Source organism: Equus caballus, chromosome 15 (assembly GCF_041296265.1).
Source record: "Equus caballus isolate H_3958 breed thoroughbred chromosome 15, TB-T2T, whole genome shotgun sequence".
In the NCBI taxonomy this organism is placed as follows: domain Eukaryota; kingdom Metazoa; phylum Chordata; class Mammalia; order Perissodactyla; family Equidae; genus Equus; species Equus caballus.
Genome location: NC_091698.1, coordinates 27,904,937 through 27,925,325, shown reverse-complemented (window position 1 = coordinate 27,925,325; position 20,389 = coordinate 27,904,937). Strand labels below are relative to the sequence as shown.

Genomic DNA, 20,389 nt, shown 5'->3' with positions numbered 1-20,389 from the left:
CTGGACTTGGGGTCATCTGTGTGTAATGGGCCAGTGGCCTCACAGGGGACGGTCCCACCCACCTCTCTCCTGGTACTCTCACAACTATACCACACACGCGTGCTAAGGAACACTGACTGGGGACATTCGTGGGTGGAGGCTGACCATGAGGGCTTCTACACAGCAGGCCGGGGACTGTGAAGACAGGATGGGAGGACGAGGTGCTGGGCCTTCGCATTGCTTCTCCTTCCATGTATTTTCATTTTCTTCACTTACACACACACACATGACTTGAGTCCAGTAGATTTACAGGGTGTGCTTTGGAAAAAAAGCAGTTAGCCACCCCCACAACCCACGGAGGCAGCCACCTTCCCCTGTCTGCACGGCTCCCGACGGCCCGCTCTGTCGCTCCTTCCTGACTGTCGGCTTGAGACGCTGCCTGTTGACGCTCCACCCTGGGTGATGGGGAGTCGAGGCGCCACGTGCCTTTCCCATCCTCAGCTTTCCGACAGAACCGTGGGACTGGACTGGACAAGGACGCATCGTTTCCTCGGATGCAGAGCCTTGCAGGAGCTGCGAGGAGGCGCTCCCCTCCGGCACATGTTCTTATTCTGCCCACAGTTAAACGTTGGCCTGACTCTTCACTTGCTGCTCTCTGTGGCCTCATCATTAGTGCAGCCCCAGGCCCTCTCCAGTCGTCTGATGGGCATCCCTCTGCAGCGCCTCCCCAGCCTCCATGGGGACTGGGTGCCCTCTGGGGACCTCTTCCCCTCTCTCCTGGTTTGGGTCTCCAGGTTCCTGAATCTGTCACCTTTGTCTTTCTTGCTTTACTCTCTGTTTTCAGGGGCCCATCTCCCAGCAGCTTCCTACAAAAGAGGACGTGGGAGGTGACTTGAGCCTTTGGATGTCTGGAAGCATCTTTGTCCTGTTCTTATTCTTGCTTGCTGTGTTGCGTGGGACCAGAGCTACCTGCCGTGGTGGCCTCGCTCCACTGGCTTCTCGCCTCCAGTGTTGCTGTCCAGAGGCAGAGCCTGCCCATTCCTGCCCCTTGTACAGGATCTGCTTTTGTTTTTTCTGTTTGGTTTGGTTTTTCTCTCTGGAAGCTCATAGGATCCTCTCTTTGCTGCCCATTTCCTGAAGTGTCGTCGTGCTGTATGCCAGCAGGTGACACCTCGGGCTGCCTCCATGCGCGTGCTGGGCCTCGGCAGGGCCTGGACACGCACAGCCTTCCGTGCTGGGAAGTCCTTTGCTGCTTCTGACGTGCTTCCCTCTGGCTCTTCCTGCAACTCCTGCTGTCCGACTGTCGGTCCCTCCGGAGGGCACCTCTTATCTTTCTCTTTTCTCTCCCATTTTCCAGCTCCGCCTTTTCATGCTACTCTATAGAGGATTCCACTTGCTCTTCCAACCCTTCTTCTGAATCTGTCATTTCCCTTTCTTGTTTTGAATTCTGAACAGCTCTTTCTTGTTCTCAATTTTCCTTTTTTATAAAAGGATAATTTTTTTATCCTAGTCTTAATTTAGGGTGCCAGATTTCTAATCTCTGAATCTGATAGTTTCTGTTAAGTTTTTTTCTTCGGGAGTAATTTTCGTTTCTCCCAAATTGCTTTACTCTGTTTCCCTTAGTCTCTCTCTCTTGTGGTACAGGCTTCCTGAGATCCAGAAGATCCAAAATTGGAGTGGGGATCAAGTGGAGTACTCCCCATTATTAAAAAGCCCCCCAGATCTTCCCTATCAGTGGCGATGCATTAAATGGTCTAAGACACCATGTATTTGAGTCTCCTTATTTGAGAAGATCAGCATCAGCCACCATTCCGTCCATTCCATCCCTGCCACACACACACACACACACACACACACACACGCATTCACACACTCACACTGTCTTGGCCCACTCTGTCACGGAGGCTCCTCACCTCTAGACGTGTGAATCCCAGTGGAAGCCACACAGATCACTGGAAACAGAGTCTGGTATTGGATTGTCACTCCTCAGCCTCCCCTCCCTCCATAGGACTTTGTGGTTGGCCTCTCCATCCTCCTGCGAGGAACCGTCCACGAGAAGCTCAAGTGGGCCTTTAACCTCTACGACATTAACAAAGATGGCTACATCACCAAAGAGGTACGGGGGTGGCTGGGGTGGTGGCCCATCTGCCCCGCCTCCCCTCCCACCGCTCCCCACCCCATCCTCTCTTCCTCTCCTCTTGTCTGCTCCCCAGCTGTCCTGTCCCACCTCCCTGTCCGGAGATGTGGCTCTCAGCCTAGCGCTGGGAGGGACAGGCAGCCAAAGACTCTCCTCCTCTCCTGGGCTCTCGGTCCTGGACGCCCGGGACATCCAGCTCAATAAGTGTTCTCAGATCATCCTTTCTTACAGGGAGGGCCTGAGGGAGACACAAGTGGAGAAGCTGGGGTGGGGGACTGGCCTTGGCTCCCACCAATCCGTGTAGGCAGTGTGGTCCCTTCAGGCAGGGTGCAAACGGGTGCCTCACCACACAGGCACACAGTCGGGGTTTTTTTGCCCCAAACAATTTTTTTGTATATGAAATAGTTGCAGTAGTTTCAAATTTGAGCGATTGCACATAAAAACCTATCTCCAATGTCTCATGGAGTCGGAAGCTCGTGCTGGGCAGACTGGATGGCGGGGAGTTGGTCTCTGTCCAGCTCACACAGCCCCTCTCACTCATTCACCCCTGCCCTGGAGGTGCCCCCCACTCTGTAATGCAGCCCCTTCTCCTCGAGCCTTCCCAGCCCCCACATCCTTGCAGCCGAGCTCATGCCACCCGCACCGGCCCCCTTCCAGGAGATGCTGGCCATCATGAAGTCGATCTATGACATGATGGGCCGCCACACCTACCCCATCCTGCGGGAGGACGCGCCTCTGGAGCACGTGGAGAGGTTCTTCCAGGTAAGCGCTCCAGCCCGGGCCATGCAGGGAAGGGCAGCCAGAAGAGGACGGGGCTCCTGCTCTTAGGGTGACCCTGGGCAAGCCGCTTCCTCTTGAGCCCCTCTCCCTCCCATGAGGAGGTTACACTTGCATCCCCCACTGGCTGGTTGTCAGGATCCTGAGGAGTGAATTAAAACACCAACCCCACTCCTGATCCGCTGAACCTCATCTCAGGGCAGGCCGGGGCTCGTGGATTCCAAGACAGCTGTCACCCCGGGCCAGTGTTCTGGTGCCTTCCAAGAGCTCCTCCAGGGAAATTCTCTGTGAGAGGAGTGGGATTGGGTGATTTTGCTCTGTGTCCGTGGGAACTAGAGGGGCTGAAGGCTCCGCCTCCCCCTTGCTGGGGGCCCTCTAGACACGTGGCCCTTCTGTTCTGGCTGCCTGTCAGGGAGGTGAGAGCATCAGATGAGCGGGGGGATGCATTCTGGGAAGCGTGAGCCTAGGAGGAAGTGTAAGTCAGGGAGGTGCTGGAGGTGGGGAGCAGACTTGAAGATGCCAGAGAGGTCAGCTGTGGGTGGGAGGTGGCCTGGATCCGGGGGAGGGGACAGAGGGAACAGGTTAGGGTGGAGGGAGCCCACCCACTGCCGTGTCCTCAGGCCTTGGGCAGGGGCCGTCCCTAGTGGGACACAATCTCACTGAGGGCATGGCTTGGGTTGCAGAAAATGGACCGCAATCAAGACGGGGTGGTGACGATTGATGAGTTCCTCGAGACCTGTCAGAAGGTAGGTGGCATGGGGAGTCGAAGACACCCAGGATCCTGCCCCTGCCTGTCCCCAGGCCCTTCCCCACCTCCAAGCCCCACATTGACTCTTTCCTCTGAGCCCATCCCCTCCCTACCCGCCCCTGCCAGCCCTCGACCCACGTGGGCACACCACCCCTCAGCCCTGCCCTGTAGTGCCTCACGTCAGAGGGCAGGCATGGTGGGTGTCATTAGGAAGGGTGATTAGGTCCTGTGGCCTGCAGGATGGGGTCACGCTGGGAAAAGGCCCCTGGAGCCTCCCCAGCATTGCTGCTGACCCTCCTCTGCAGAGCTCCCTCCATGGGGCAGGACACCGGGCCTCCACTGGCCTTGGCCACCTGCCTCACTCCCAGGGCGGCCTCCAGTTGCCCCCAGCTGTGCACAGTAGGGAGGTCTGTCCATCAGCGAGTTAGCAGCTCCCAGACGGACTTGCAGCCAGCCTGTGGGGCTGAAGACGGGCTGTGCTGGACCAGCTCCCCCCTCGCTCAGAGACCCAGACAGAGCATTCCCTGTAGGCTTCCGAGTCCCTGGCAAGAATCTGTTCCCGGGGGTCAGATTTGGGCACTGCCCCGCCCTGCCCACCCAGAGTCTAACCTGGCCTCCTGTCCTTTCTCTCCACGCAGGATGAAAACATCATGAGCTCCATGCAGCTGTTCGAGAATGTCATCTAGGACATGTCGGGGGTTCCCTGAGTGGCCATTGCCACCCCTGGCCCCGAAGAAACCTCAGTCCTGCCAGGAGCAGCCTCCATGAGAAACTTTTTTCTAATATATTTGGCAAAAAGTGAACAGTTTGCTCTAGACACACACATGCACACACACACACACACACACACACACACACGGACTCCATTCCTCTGGGCTGGCAGAGGGAGACAGGGTCAAGGAGGCCTGAGTCTGGCTGGGAGCTGGATTAAGGTGACAAGAGCTGAACACCCCTCGCCAGGCCCTGTCCCAGGCCAGTGGGGCGAAGCCGCCTCCAGGTGGGCAGCTCAAAGCACAGCGTCTGCAGGCGGCCGGCCCTGGGTGTTAGCAGGAGAGTGCTCAAGCTTTCCTGCAGAGGAGGGTCCAGTCTCCAAAGCAAAGGTGCCTCCTGTGTGTGCCCACTCGCCCCGCCCTCCTGCCACCCTTCCTGCCCACCACACGCGGGCCAGGTTCTGGGGGCTGCTCTGGCCTACTTGTCCCCCCAGCCACTCCTTGCCCACCAACCACACTCCCAGAATGCCCCTCACCACACGACCCTGGAGAGCAGCTGAAGGTCCAGGAAGTTCTGATGAGGAGAGAGGTGGTGATGGAGACACAGCCTGCTGCTTTGTGGACATGCTTCCTCCGGGTCCCAGGATGCCTGCCACTCCACTGAGCTGGACAAGCTCGGGTGCTGAGGGGCCACTGGGCTCCGTGCCCTCTCCACCCCAGGAAGGGAGGCCTTTCAAGTTCAGGGATTGGGTTTCTTGGTGGAGAATCTGAGGGGAATTGTCTGCCAGCGCCACTGGATGGGAGAAGCCTTCCCTTGCCCCAGTCCTGGCTCAGTGGGGATGCAGTGGGTGGGACCGCCCATACCCTCAGCCTCTAGGCTGTTTCCCTCCAAGGTCGTTGTTGGTCCTGAGAAGAGGTCCTATGGCTCAGGGCTGGCAGCCGGGGAGCCCAGGAGGCGGAGCGGGCCTGGGAAGGGGCTTCTCCCCACCTTACCCCTCTGCCCCATCTCCTTTAGCCCAGGAGTTTGGCTGAGCACCGCCCCCCTTCCTGGGTAGGGGCCTGGAGCAGTGTGGCTGCTCCTCCACCCCAACCCCCCACAAAAAGCACAAGCACCCCCAGCAGCTCAGGTCACAGCCCACGAGGAGAGCCAAGGACACTGCTTTTCCAAGACAAGGCCCTCCTGGTGGGCTGAGGCCTGGGTCTCAGCAGCCCCAGTACAGGTGGCCCTGGGGAAGAGGTGTGGGGGTCAGTTCTGTGCCTCAGAGCAGCAGGGGCTCGAAGCCCATCCCCAGCCCAACCCAGCCCAGCTCATCATTCAAAAGCACAAACCCTGGGGACTCCGCTTGGCTGGGTTCTGCTCTGGGAGTGGAATCTGGTGTCACCTTGAAGCCAGAGCCAATAGTGAGGGCTGAGGGCCCTAAGGCCGGGTGGCAGGATGACAAAAGTCGCCAGGAAAGAGAGAGAGAGAGAGAGAGGCTGCCCCTTCCTGCCCAGGCCTCCCAGAGAAGGAACCCAGCCCCAGGCAGCACGGGGCCCTTGCAAGGAACATTCCCACGTGATACATTCCATCGGCTGCCGTCCTATCGCTGCTCAGGCCTGGCCCCAGGGGGAGCAGGCCCCTCGGAGGCAAGGCTGGGCAGCAGAGGCTGTGAAGACTGGTCTGGCTCAGCCATGGGGACCCCTTGACACCCACACACAGGTGATCCTCCCTCCCAGAGCTGCACTGACACCCCATCTCCAGTCTGACTGGGGGGTCGCTCTCCTCTCCTCCAGGAGGGTATCAGCTTTCCCTGGCTCAGGGATCTTCTCCCCCTCCCCTACCCCTAGCCCGACCCTCCCAGCTGGTGTAGCTCTGCTTCTAAAGGCCCAAGGCCATAGAAGAGGGTCACCACCATTCCCCTGCCCCCCCTGACCTCGGGCCAGACTGGCTACACGTCCAACCAGGAGTGGTGTGTCTCCCGTTCTGGGACAGGGACTGGCGGCATGTCTGCATGGCAGAAGCATCTCCTTCTGTGCGGCTTGGGAGGGTGGTTCCTGTTCTCAGTGCCCACCAATATTCAGTCTGTATATTTTAATAAAATAAACTTGACAAAGGAGAGGGACTCCTGTTGGCTTTATCCCGACTCTGAATTTCAGTCCGGCCCCTCCCATCCCTGCTGCTATTAGCCATGGCTCCTGCCCAGTTCTGTGCTGGTAAATGTTTAACATTCCCCGAACTGTAGCGTTTGCAATTTTCACGCTCGATTTCAAGTTCCCAATGTGACGTCACAGAAGGTGGAGTAGGGAAGAGATGCCCATAGTCATCCTCGGAGTCTTTACGAGAAGCTCCAGTCCTGCAGCCTATACACAGAGCTGGGGGCAAGGTGACTTCTTGAGGCGCCATCTGTATTTCGTCCCCACATCATTTTTCTTTGCCAGTTCCAGGAAGTCATTTCTGCATGTCCCCTTGGCTAGAGGGTGCAGGTCACAGGGAAGAAGCAGAATTTGCCTGAAGACATCTTCCTTTCCTGCTATTTTCAAAAGTATGAACTCAGTGAGGGTTATGCAGAGGAGGGGTAGGAAATGAGAACCTGGGGGGAGGTGAGGGGGTTCCCCAACTGGGGGATGAGGAAGAGGGAGGTTCGGGGGGGGGGGTCTGGCAGTGTCATGTGACATCACCTCCATGGTGAATACAGACATGGGTCACCAGGTTTGGCTGACGGGCATCTCAGCAGTAGCTGGGAAGACAGACAACAGGAGCCTCCTTCCACCACCACACAGAAATGCTCGACTCCACCTGAGCCCCAGGGCCTTGGCACAATCCAGGCAAGGGAGCTCTGATCTTGCCGTCTGGGATGGGGGATGTCCTGCATTTGCTCTGGGCTGGTCACTGTGCTGAGCACGTTCACCCTGGTCATGGCCTGATGAGCACAGTTGGGGAGGTTGGGGCTGAGGGCTGTGAGGACCTCTCAGCTATTAAAGAGTAGAGCCAGGAATCGGACCCAGGCAGGTGGCTTTGCGCCAGGTGTAAGCACTGAACCACCTCCTTCATGCTGGGCCATTGAGCTCAGAGGGGGAAAGCCAACCCAGCCGTTATCCATCCATTCATCCCTTCATCATCCATTTATCCAGCAGTCATCCACCCGTCCATCATCCATCATTCACCCATTCACCCATCATCCATCATTCACCATCCATCCATCATTCACCATCCATCCATCATCCAACCATACACCCATCCATTTGCACATCTATGTCCCACTCACCCACTCAGCATCCTCCTGAACTGGACACTCAGTGCAGAGGGGGAAGCCGGGCTGTGCCCTCTTTATGGCTGGGTGGCAGTGAAGGGCCCAGGAGGAGCCATGGGCTCAGGGTCAGGAGACCTCTGTTCTGACCACGCTACAAAACTCATGTGGCCTTGGACAAGTCCCATCCCCTCTCTGGGTCTCAGTCTAGGAGAAAAGGAGGGAACACTCCCCAACTCATTTAAAGACTGATAGTATCAGGCTTTTAAAAAAATCAGTCATGGATAGGGGCCGGCCCTGTGGCCGAGTGGTTAAGTTCACATGCTCCGCTTCAGCGGCCCAGGGTTTCGCCAGTTCGAATCCTGGGCACGGACATGGCACTGTACATCAGGCCGTGCTGAGGTGGCATCCAACATGCCACAACTAGAAGGACTCACAACTAAAAATACACAACTATGCACCGGGGGGCTTTGGGAGAAAAAGGAAAAATAAAATCTTTAAAAAAAAAATCAGTCATGGATAGAATAAGAAAGAAAAATTACAGGACAATCTCAACTATAAACAAAGATGTAAAAATCAGAATAGTAGTAAACTCATTTCAATAATGTTACATATGCATGGTTTATATATATAATATATATATTATATAAATATAATATATCATGACAGACTTGACTTTGTCCCAGAAATTCAAGGTTTAACATTAAAATATATAGACACTTCAGTTTCCAATAATATGGAATGTCTAGGTATCTGGATTTACTCCTTCCACCCAAAACTAAAAATCTAGAATAAAATATATAAAATACCTTCTTAGAAGCATCCTAAAACTGGCAAAAAGGAACAGCATTCCTGGAGTGGGAACTGAGTGGAGGTGGAAATTCAGAGAGGTGAGCAGAGCCCCGAAAGGATTTTCTGAAACAGATGAGCTTGACTGAGCTTTGGTGTCACATCCTTTCAAAGCCCAAAGTTCAAGAGATAAAGCCCATGGCCCAGCCAGGTGGGGAATCTATCAGGAACTCCTTCCTCCGTAAAACCCGGAACCACCAAAGAGTTACGCCCTCAGAGATAATGAGAGTAAAACAGAAGCAAACCCGCCCAGCCCCAGCTTCTTACCCAGGCGAGACAGCAAGAAAAGTTGGCCATCTCAAGCCCTGGCATGAAACAGAGTGGGAAAATTTACCCCTAAGAATTAGGAAGCTTAAGTTGGACCCCATGTAAATTTGCCCAAATTCACACTGAAAATATGCTTGAGAATTTAATTTGCAGAAATCCCCTGTAAAATTACAAGAAAATGAGCAGATTTCAGTTAAAAAAAAAAAAAAAAAGACCAAATACTCAAAGAAACAAGGCACCATGAATGAGATTTAGCAAAAACAACAGGCTGCATAAGCAAACCCACAAGGGCTTCAGATAACAAAATTATCAGACACAACTACAAAATGACTGTACTTAATAATGCGGGGTCAGTGAGCCGAGGAGTCGAAAGAAAGATTTCTTAGACTCTCAAGATCTGGCAGTAGTGCTCTTTTATTTAGAGAATAGTATAGAATAGCATGGGGACAGGACCCATGGGCAGTCAGAGCTTCTGCTGCCACTGCTTCTGCTGCCCCCGCTGGCATGGGGACAGAGCCCACGGGCAGGCAGAGCCGCTGCTGCTGCCCCCGCTGGCATGGGGACAGGACCCATGGGCAGGCAGAGCTGGTGCGTGGGGACAAGACCCACGGGCAGTCAGAGCTCCTGCTGCTGCCCCCAGTTGAGGGTTAGAGCTAAATTTAAGGCATAGGTATATGATTCATCTCTTTACAAGACAAAGGAAAGAACATGAAAAAAAAGTTAAAATGGTATCAGTGTTGGTGGGGTCTGGTCATTGGGTGATCCCATGACTTTTAGACAAGAATCAAATCAGATTAAGTAAAGGTTAGAAAGGTTAGACGCCACCACCCTAAACCAGTTACATGAGATTGCCAGACAGCAACCAACTTAAGTTCTTGCCTTCCCCATTAAGAGCTTCTAGGGACAAGGTCATCTCTCCTCTTCTTCCTGGTACAGAGATGGAGGCACCTTTTACAGATAGAGATTTACCTTACAAATGTAAATGTTTCCCAACAAAGGGGCAAACAAATTCCACTCCTTGGAGCCTGAATCTCATCTGTAGTTTTAAAACTAACCAGCCTAAAAATCCTCATCATAAGCCATTTTAAAATTAAGCAGCCTAAAAATCCTCATCACTTAATATGTTTAAAGAAATAAAAGACAAGCTTGAAAATACATGTGGAAAACATGAAACTGTAATGAATGTCTATGCATAGCTGAAAAAAAGAATAAAATAAAACTTCTGGAAAGACCCAGCTGAAGAAAGAATCAATGACTTGGAAGGTAGATCTAAAGAAATTATTAAAATGTAGCTTGGAGAAACAAAAGGTAGTAAATATGATAGATCAATAAACATAGAAAAAAGAGCAAGAAAGCATAACATAAATCGACATGGAGTCCTAAAAGTAAAGAAATGAAAATGGGAACGGCTGAGAAGTTCCAGAATTGATTAGACACTGTATTAGCCAAGGATCCCACAGAGAGAAAGAGAGGCAGAAATTTTAAGAAATTGGTTCACACAATTTTGGGAGCTGGCAAGTCTGAAATTTATAGAGCAGGCTGTTAGGCTGGAAACTCAGACAAGTTGAAGCTGCAGTCTTGAGTCCAAAATTCACAGAGCTGACCCGCAGTCTAGAAACTGGGGTAGAATTTCTATGTTACAGTCTTGAGGCATAATTCCGTCTTCTTCTGGGAAACCTCAGTTTTTGCTCTGAAGGCCTTCAATGATTGGATGAGGCCGACCCACATCATGGAAGGTAACCTGCCTTACTTAAAGTCTACTGATTGTAAATGTCAATCACCGAATCTACCGATTCTATCTAATGTATATCCACCGAATACCTTCACAGCAACATTTAGACTAGTATTTGATCACAGCTGGGCACCACAGTTTAACCAAGTTGACACAAATTAACCATCACAGACACCAATTCACAGATTCAAGAAATAAGAATAAGTCTCTAAATAAAAGGAAAGTCTCAACTAGACGTATTATAAGGAAGTTGCAGAACAGCAAAGATGAAAATCACCAAGGCAGCCAGACAGAAAAAGAGCAACACACTCACAACTGACATCTCGTTGACAACAACAATGCTAAAAGACAGTGGAATAGCATCTTCAGTTTGTTGAGAGAAAATAACTACCAACATAAAATTTTATACCAGGCAACATAAAAATATTTTCAGGCAAAGATAACTTGAGAGAATTTGCCACCAATAGACACTCACTAAAGAAAATGCCAAGAGATTTACTTCAGGTAGAAGCAGGGCAATGGCCCCAGCTAAAAGGTCTGAGGTGCAAGAAGCATAAAGAGCATAAAAAGCAGTAAATATTAAGTCTAAACAAGCACTGATTGTATAAAACAGCAGGAATAATGCCTTGTGGGATTTGAAATTTTAGAAAAAAATTAGAAACAAAAAGCCAAGATAAAACTAAAATATATGGGAACAGTAGCATTTAAATTGAGGGTAATATAATATTTGGAAGGAGGAGAAAGGTACCAATTAACTTCAGCGTTTATTAAAGTAAAATTTTAAAGAAATGCAATGTTAGATGCAAAAACAATGAAAAAGAAAATCTATCAGTGTAATTTCCGAAAGTTGCCACCACAATATTTCTAGTGCTACATATTCTTCCAGACTGTCTCTCTCCCTCACCAAGAGAGAGAATTTATTTCCTCCACCCTTGAAACTCAGTAGGACTTTATGTGACTGTCTTGGTGAATAGAATGTGGCAGAACTGATGCTGCTTGACTCCCAAGGCTCGGTCGCCAAAGGCTGCTGCGTGGTTCTCTCTCAGGACGCTTGCCCTTGGAAGCCCAGCCACCATATTGTGAGGAGGCCCAAGCCACACGGAGAGCCCACATGCAAGGGCTCCCGCCAACAGTCCCAGCTGATGTCCCCACTTACAGCCAGCCCCAACAACTGTCAGGCATATGAGTGAGGGAGCCTTCAGATGATTCCAGTTCCCAGCTTTGAGCCCTCCCAGCTGAGAGTGGGTGGGCAGAAAGAGGCTGCTCTTGATGAGTCATGCCCCAAGCATAGACTGATGAGCAAATACATGTCATTGTGGTTGTTTGAAGTCACTATATTTTGGGGTAATTTTTACACAGAGGTAGATACTGGAACAAGAGATTAAATGAGAAAACCTTATGATCATCTCATTAGATACAGAGAAAGCATTAAAAACATTCAGCACCCATTCGTGAAAAAAATTAGGAAAAGAAGGGAACTTCCCTAAGCTGACGACAGGGTCTCTATAGCAAACATCACACATGACAATGAAATGGCAGTGGCTTTCCCTTTAAAGTCAGGCACCAGTCAACAGGCGTCATAACCACACCTGTAAGGGACCTCGGCCAAGACCAGTGAGTGACAGGACCAGAACTCAAAACAGCACTGGCTGGCCCCAAAGCCTGCTCCTTCAGCGCCAAGCAGGGTGGTGGGGGTTTCATAGTGATGGGACACGGACGTGAAGGACTATGACAGAACATAGACTGTCTCATGCCTCATTTAAACACAAATGGAGCACAGAGGAGGGACGAACCACATCCACCCAGGGAAGTGGGGACCCGAAAAGGGTGGCTTAGGGGGCTGTTTCTGGCTGAGAACTCAGCTTGACCAGATGCCCAGGGACAAGAAGATGACAGGCATGCTTGGCACCTTGCAAGTGATCCCACTGGTCAGAAGAGAGATGAGCGGGACCTAGAATGAGGACTGGGGGGTGATCCTAGAGGACCCTAGTTGGCCTCAAGCACACATGACAGCCAGTAGCTCCCCAGCGTCCTTGTGACGTATTGCAAGCGGACACTCTGAAGCCAGTCTGCCGAAACTGACTCCAGCTCACCAATCACCAGCTGTACTGCCTTCAGCAAGTTACACAGTCTCTCGGTGCCTCAGTTTCCTTATCTGTAAAGCAAGCACATGTAGAGAACCTACATGACAGCACCAGGTTTCAATGAGCATAGGATATTCAGGCACCAAATTTAGCTCCAGCCATGAGGTTGGGCCATCTCTCTCCTGGTCCCCAGAGGAACTAACTGGTCTGAAGACCACCCTTCCAGCCTCTTGCCAGCCTATGAACTGGCTGCCCTCGGGACAGGTGTCAGGGCTGGTCCAGTCAGCTCTGGGGGACAGGATTACACAGCTCCCTCCCCAGGGATCAGCACAGAAGTTGGGGCAAAGGGGAGGGGGTGCTGCCCAGGGTGGTGGGTGTGGTGGGGGTTGAGGGCAGTTTCTCATCTAAATCGTCTCCTCCCCTCCACCCCGCCCTGAGGAATGAGGAGCGGCTGTGTCCTTACACACCCCCATAACCTCCTTACGTGCCACGCTTCCAAGGCCCTGTGACATCTAGGGCAATCTTCGGTTCTGGAACTTTCTGTTTCACCTTAAGCATGTCAATTTACCTTGCTGAGCCTCAGTTTCCTTATCTGTAAAATGAGCAGAAAAACAGTCCTCTGATAGGATTGTTATGATGATTAAAAATGAATATTTACTTGCCTCTTAAATATGAGCATCCTTCCTTCCTAACCCACTGAAGTTTTGGTGTATTCTCTCCCTTTCTATAGAAGGGTGACTCATTCCAATAAGCCACCAGAGAAAGGACAGGCTTTTCAGAAGGAGCTTCCAGTATTGGAAATAAATCTGTGATGATTCCCGGTTTTTCTGCTAACCCCAAGGCCCACTGGGGGGTCCCCTGGCTCAGTCAGGCCATAGGGGGCAGCCCGCCATCCACAGGCTCCACCCTCCTGGCACCACCCACTGCGTGGCCACACTGACCTGCCTCACACAGGAGAGGGCCCAGAGCCAGCGTGGAGGAGTGTGGGCCTGGCTTGTCTCATTCACTGTCACAGCCTATGCAGGAGGCCCCCCATGTTACCCTTACAACACGATTGGGGAACGTGAGGGCCAGGGACGTGGGATAAGGTGTCCATACTCTTCCCCATCACACTGCTGTGCAACTTTCCAAGGGCCAGTCTACCATCCAGAGGGTCCATCGTTCTCTCCTCCTCCTCCAGGCGGTTTGACTGGAGATGCCATTGGCCTGTGGTGCCAAGTGCGGTGCTCCCCAGTGACCACCAGGGGGCGACTGTGCTGCACACCTGCCTCCTCACGGATTGCCCACCCCCAGGTCCCTACTTGTCATTTCTTTCATAGCATCGAAGACGTGTTCATATTTCTGCCTCATTCTCCACGTGGTTTTCCCCCAGAAGACTGGATTTATCAGTAACAATCCCACAAGGTGACTGGGAGTCCGCTGAGCTGGGTGCCGGGCAGAGGGGACCTAACTACCCATTTTTATTTTTTGTCATTTTATTCACTTGGACACATGTAACTACTCAGTAGACTGCATAGCTGTTACCGCACGGAGCTGACTTCACTCCAGCCCAATGCAAATAAAGTTACATCTGGTTTTGCCAGCCTAGCCTTACTCATGAGGCTTCTAAAACCCTCAAAAAAGCTGGAAAGCCCACGTACACCCTTCACAGCCCAGACAGGAGACAGCAAGCTGTCCCGGAAAAGTCTGGGCTGTGGAGACCAGGAGACAGGGGCATGCTGAGCGGGTTTCAAACAACACAGAACCCGCCTTGAGAACAGCCCCCACACACCTTTCTGGGGACAGAGAGCTTGTGGCAGTCTCTCGGACCCTCCTGTCTCCAAGCTCTGTGCAGTTGCCTGGAGCCCACAGGAGCATCAACTCTGTCCTTCAAGTTCACTGCTGCCTCGGAGGCTCCCCAGGCTGCAAGCTGCTTGCCCTCTGTCGGCTCCCAATCCCTGCGTGTCAGCTTCGAGTGGGATTTCTCCTCCTCCTTCACACCAGGTGGTCACACTCCAGTCACCCTCTCCCCTGCTCCTTCCACGTTCCAGATTCCCGGGTCTACACCAGGGCAGGCGTCATCCTACGTTTATTAAACACCTTCCACATGCCAGGCGTGGGCTACATCATGAGGAGAGCTCAGTGAATGCTCTGCATCCTCTGCCTTTGGGGAGTTCACGTCTTGTGGGGACACCAGAGGCAAAGAGGAAAGTCCAGGGCAGTGACTCGGGCCATGAGGGAAGGCACCATGAGGCACAGGCTGGGGGACAAGCTCGCCCGAGAGGATTGCCCGTATGGAATCCCCATGAAACTGAAGAAAACAAGAGGAAACAGGCTCCAAGTGAGGAAGGGAGGAGCCTGCCTCAGGGTGTGAAGCACGTGTGATGCCCATGCAGAGCACTTGGGAGCCATTCTCCCTTGTCTGACCCACCTTCCCAGGTGGACATATTCCTGACAGGAACTGTGACGCCAAGTCAGGAAGGCTCTGAGACTGAGTATGAGGGCTTCCTCCAGTCAGCTCCTGTCATCCTGGACATGGTTCCTGGTTCTTTCCATTGTCCCCATCAAGCTGCTCCATCCCAGACAAGGCCCCAAAGCCATAGATACTGTTGCCAACCCACAGCAGGTTCTGGTCCCCATTTCAGGCCTCTCATCTGTCACATGGGCCCGAGCACTTGGGGGTAGGGCAGCACGAGGCCAGCCATCTCTGGTTATGCTTGGGTCAGCTAGAATCGCGTGGACTTTGTCTGAACCAGCTGGTTCTAAACGGAATGTGCAGACTCTAGCTGCCTGCCAAGTCAAAAGTGGGGTGTAGGTGGAGCCCAGTCTGCACAGGCAGGAGGGTGTCTGTGGGCCGGAACCAGAGCCAGCCGGGCCAGGAGTAACCCTGTGCCTGAGCAGGGCCAAGATGAGGACACCCACAAGAAAGTCGCCACCCATCTCACCCATACCCTGCCCACTCGCAGCGGGAAATCACATATATCTCAAAGGGGAAGGTAAGGGTCTAGTTAGCCCTCGGCCAGAGCTGAGAGGTCCCGGAGAAGAGACAGTGTAATGGGAGTGGGCCTGACTGGAGGCCCAGTGTGGCCCGGGAAGGGATTCAGGCTCCGCCTGAGCACGGCCCTCTCTCGGGGGGTGGTGGCACCAGTCAGTGGCCTCTCCACCCCACGGATCTCCCCCACCATCAGTGTTAGAGCTGGGCTCCCTGCCAGCTGCTGCATACCTTTTTGTTCCACCTGTCCCTCCAGCAGGAAACCCCAGCTTCCCTCTAACTCAGCGGCCCGAGCGCTACCTGTCTTTGCTCTCGCACCCTGACCTGGGCGAAGGGCCCTCTGTTCAGCTCTCTTGGCTGGCTTCGAAAATTGTCAGACCTTCCTGTGGAGGCAGGATCTGGGTCCGCCCCATCGCTCTGCCTGAGATGGCCCCTCCATTCCCCTGGGGGAAAACAGGCCTTCAGGAACTTCTTTCTTTCCGATGTTCCTGGACACCATGGGGACAATGAGGAAAGTCGGTTGACTGGACACCAGTCTTCTGCCTCCCCAGCACCCTCCCTCTTCTCCTGGCATTAGTCCCCCAATCTCCCTGGGGATCCCTCCCCACTCTCTTATACTTAAAGCGGTGGACCCTAACTCCAAGGCCAGGCCTAAACCAATTGGTATGTTGTCTTTCCTCGGTCAGACTGACTGGTGGAGGGGGGGCCCCTGACCCAATTACAGCCAATGAGGCCCAGGGCAACCTGTGCTGGGAAGGCTGGGAAAAAATGCTGCTCCCTCACTATCTGAAGCTGAGGGGATGAGAGTCCTCAAGCGGTTGCTGCCATTTTGTCACTGTGAGGAGCTATGGGAATGAAGCCAGAGTAGAAGGCCTGACAGAGGGATGAGGAGAGAGAAAGCAAGGTCTAGGGGTGAGGGGGGATGTCAGCCCTTGAACTCAAAATCAAACAGCACCTTAAGCAAGCCCCTGCTAATCTCTAGACTCTTCATTTATAAGAGCCACTAATTGGAACCTACACGCCCCTCTTAAGCCAGCTAGAACTGGGCTGTCTGGCACTTTTAGCTGAAATTCTCAACAGCTACAGCCCCTAATGTCAGGCTTAGGCTGTGAGGTGGGGAGTGTGCTTTCTAGACTCCGGTGGGCCCTGAAGGAAGAGGGGCCAAGGCCAACGTTCCCCCTGCTGCCTCCCCTGCCAGCCTGTGGGCACCTTGCAAGCGGAAGCCATGGCGTTCACCCCTGGGGCCCCGGGACTGGCACAGTGGCTGGACATGGGGAAGGGACTGGTCAGTAATGCTGTGGAACTGAAGTTTGTAGGGAAGGAGGTCACTGCCGTGGGAGAGGACAGCCAGGGCATGCTGGGGGTCAGGGCCCTGAGCCTGCGGGTCATGGGGCCAGCTCTTGGGCGTCACTGGAGTCAATGTCTCTTTGAAACTTCTCCTCGGCATGCACTGTAGGGCCCCTCTGCCTGAGCACCCACCCGCCCCGAGCCCAGCCCCTCTTCCATCCGCTTTCCCCTCCTGAGCAGTTCTGGCTGCGCCCCGACCCCAGGAGGACAGCAGATGAAGCCAGCCACTGCTTTTTCCCAGTTTCGAAAAATCACCAAATAGAGTAAAACTTCCAGAAACTAAAAATAAGGCAAAGCCGTCAGTCAGTCCCCAACAGCCAACTGCCAGCCAACCAGGATTGCGAAATCCTCAGGTTCTCAGCTTTGTTGACAAACTCCTCAGCCGTGAGTGGAACTTTGTCCTCAGCAGAGCAAAGGGGCCCAGAAGGGAGGACACCCTGATCTCAGACTTATGCCCCTGACCCAGGCCCTGTCCCCCATGTGTGGGGAACAGGCATCAAGACACTGATGTGGAGGTATCTTCCTTCCAGCTCCTGTCCACCCCGGTCCCCCAGCCCATTGCTTCCTCATTCACTCACTCACCAAAAACAACAACAACTGTTGTACACCCAGCACTGTGCCAGCGTCTGGGGATAAAATGGCAGAGTATTTGCAAACTCTTCCTTGGTGCAGACTTTAATAATTTTTTGGAGATAAGACAGTAATAGAATAAATCACAGAAAAGAGTGTAAATTTACAACCAGTGCCACAGCCATGAAGGTGAGGCCCACGGTTCCATGAGAACGTTTGGACAGGCCACGTGACCTCAGGAGAACCTGAAGGACGAGTAGGAGTGAGCCAGGTAAAGGGCTGTGGGGTGGAAGGGAGACAGCGCTGCCCAGAATCAGGGGCTGGGTTGATGGGGTTGGAGTTAGGAATCCTGGACGCAAATGCAGGTGAAATGGGTTGGTCGGCAGGGTGGAGCGGCAGGTAGGGGCAAGGCCCTCAGAAGATTTTGGTCTAATCCTGAGAGCAGCAGGAAGCCACTGACAAGTTATGTCAAACTGGTGTTTTGAAAATCTCCCTCTGGCTGAAACCTGGACATCAAATTGGAGGGGGCCGGAGTGGATGCCGGGAAACCAGCAAGGAGGCTGTTGTGGTCTGCAGAACAGTCACTGGTTATTATCACATCTCACGGTGATTCTTGTTCAAGGTCTTTCATGCACTTGCAACCAGATGATGGCTGGGGTAGGAGTCATGTGGAAATTGAAGTTTATGGCAAATACAGATGCTCTATGGAGCCTCCGGAACGCGCCGATAGGAGCATCCTCGCAGCGCAGACTCGAGGACTGTGGAGCACGTCTGTCCCCTCTTCTGTAGGTAACTCCTCTCCTTTGGAGAACAGCTCCGGCTTGCTGCTGGGCTCCGTCAGAGACCAGGCACCAAACCATGGGATGTCAGGTGGCCGTGCGGCCTGAGCCACCCAGAACAATCTGGGTGTTGTCGGGCCCTCCTGGTCATAAGGTTGGACGTGTGCAGCAGCAATCTGCCATCACATGGGCCGAGCCCGGGCAGGTGTGGAAGCTTTAGCTGAGTTGCAGGAGCAGGTGGCTCAGGTTCCTTTGACACCAACTCCAGTCGCATTGCCACCTCTTCCCCAACCCATGCCTGGGGCTTCCTGGGATGTTCTTTAGGATCAGTTCACGGAGGATGAAAACACTCAAGCGTGGTTTACAGATGGGTCTGCATGATATAATGCTGATACCGCCCCAAAGTTATAAGCTGCCGCCTGACCTCTCACTCAGGGATGGCCCTGAAGGTCAGTGGTAAAGAAAACTCCTCGCTGTGGACAGGACTTCGGGCAGCATAGTTGATTTTCTGGAGTGAGAGATGGCCAGAAGAATGAATCTACGTTGACGCAGCATCAGTTGTTAATGGTTCGGCTGCATCGTCAAGGACTTGGAAGGAACAGGGATGGAAGGTCGGTGTATTAGTTAGAGACGTGATCAACATGATAGACAGATAGATAGGTAGGTAGATAGACAGACAGACAGATAGATAGATAGATAGTTAGATATTTATCTTCAGGAATTGGCCCATGTGATTGTGGAGGCTTGTGTGTCCAAAATCTGACAGGGTAGGCCAGCAGGCTGGAAAACTGGGAGGAGTTGCAGTGTGAGTCGAAAGGCAGTCTTTGGCAAAATTCCTTCTTGCTCAGGGAAGGTCAGTCCCTGTTCTATTTAGGCCTTCAACCAATTAGACAAGGCCCATCCCCCTTATGGAAGGCAAGCTGCTTTACTCAAAATCTATCAGTTTAAATGTTAATCCCATGGGAAAACCATTCTCACGAAACATCCAGAATAATGTTTGACCAAATATCTGGGCACCGTGGCCAAGCCAAGTTAGCACACAAAATGAACCATCACAGTTGGTGACAAGAAAGTCTGGAGAAAAGGTATGTGGATGGACCTCTCTGGACGGACGCAGACTGTGAAGATATTGATGTGCATGTGAATGCCCAAGAAAAGGCATCCACTGCAGAGGAGACACTTCATGATCAGGTGGACAAAATAACGTACTCTGTGGATGTCAGCCAGCCTCTCTCCCCGCCCACCCCAATGCCTGCTCAACAGGCCCATGAACAAAGTGACCAGCTGGCAGGAATGGCATCTACATGGTCTCAGCGATGTGGACTCTCCCTTACCAAGGCTGACCTGGCTAACATGACTGCTAAGTGCCTCGTCTGCCAAAAGCAGAGACCAATATCGAATTCCTGATATGGTACCATGCCCAGTGGGCACCAGCCAGCCGTCTGGTGGCAGGTTGACTACACTGGACCTCCTCCATCTTGGAAGGGGCAGAGATTTGCAGCAAAGTTTAATGAAAAATCCAGCAATAAAAAAGGTTAATGAAAATAGTAAAGGTTAATGAAAAACTACCGTAACCAAAAAAGGCAGGACGACTGAGGGCTCAAACCTTTCAGGAAGGAAAGTTGAGGTCACTCCTCTAGGTGAAGAACCCCGATCAGCTGAAATTCTCATCAAGGGCAGAGGAAATACGGAATGTGCAGTGAAAGAAGCAAGCCATCAGTATCAACCACGGCCTTGCAACCAATTACAGAGAGGTCAACTGTGGTAGCTCCGTGTACTTTCTATTGGATTGTTACACTTGGATGTGCTCACCATTTGCTTCTCTCTCCTTCCCAATTTTACTTTATACACAAGTTGTCAGAATGTAATTTTACATTTTAAGCAACAGAATACTCAGGGAGACTGTTACTGAATTTGAGGAGCAATTAATATAGCCAGTGATGGATCCCATGACTCCTGGGGAAAGGGTGAGAACTTCGTCACTGGTACGAAGGATGCTTCACATTGTTAGAGAGAAAGAGAGAGTCGTTTTGTTGCTGTACGGAGTTCAGATGTGTGTAAACGGGTGCACACGGAAGCAGAGAGGTCAAGGAGGTGGACTGGGCCAGTTATCTGTTTATTGCCTCTCAGCTCCAGATTCACCTTTTTTGCAGCTCTGTGAAAATGGCCCCAGGCCCTTTAAATATTTTTTCCTTGCCAGCTGACACTGGAG

General features: G+C 52.5%; 1 protein-coding gene across 10 annotated transcripts in view; it reads left to right on the top strand.

Moving 5' to 3' along the window:
• Positions 1-6,447, top strand: part of KCNIP3 (potassium voltage-gated channel interacting protein 3) — a 95,405-nt gene extending 88,958 nt beyond the window's left edge. For all 10 annotated transcript variants that reach the window (XM_070235131.1, XM_070235127.1, XM_023618687.2 and 7 more), the window contains 4 exons: positions 1,988-2,095; positions 2,774-2,878; positions 3,577-3,639; positions 4,280-6,447. In XM_070235131.1, coding sequence (XP_070091232.1) covers positions 1,988-2,095; positions 2,774-2,878; positions 3,577-3,639; positions 4,280-4,327 — 324 coding nt within the window. In that variant the 3' untranslated portion in view covers positions 4,328-6,447. The remainder of the gene's footprint in view (positions 1-1,987; positions 2,096-2,773; positions 2,879-3,576; positions 3,640-4,279) is intronic.
• Positions 6,448-20,389: the final 13,942 nt, after the last annotated feature.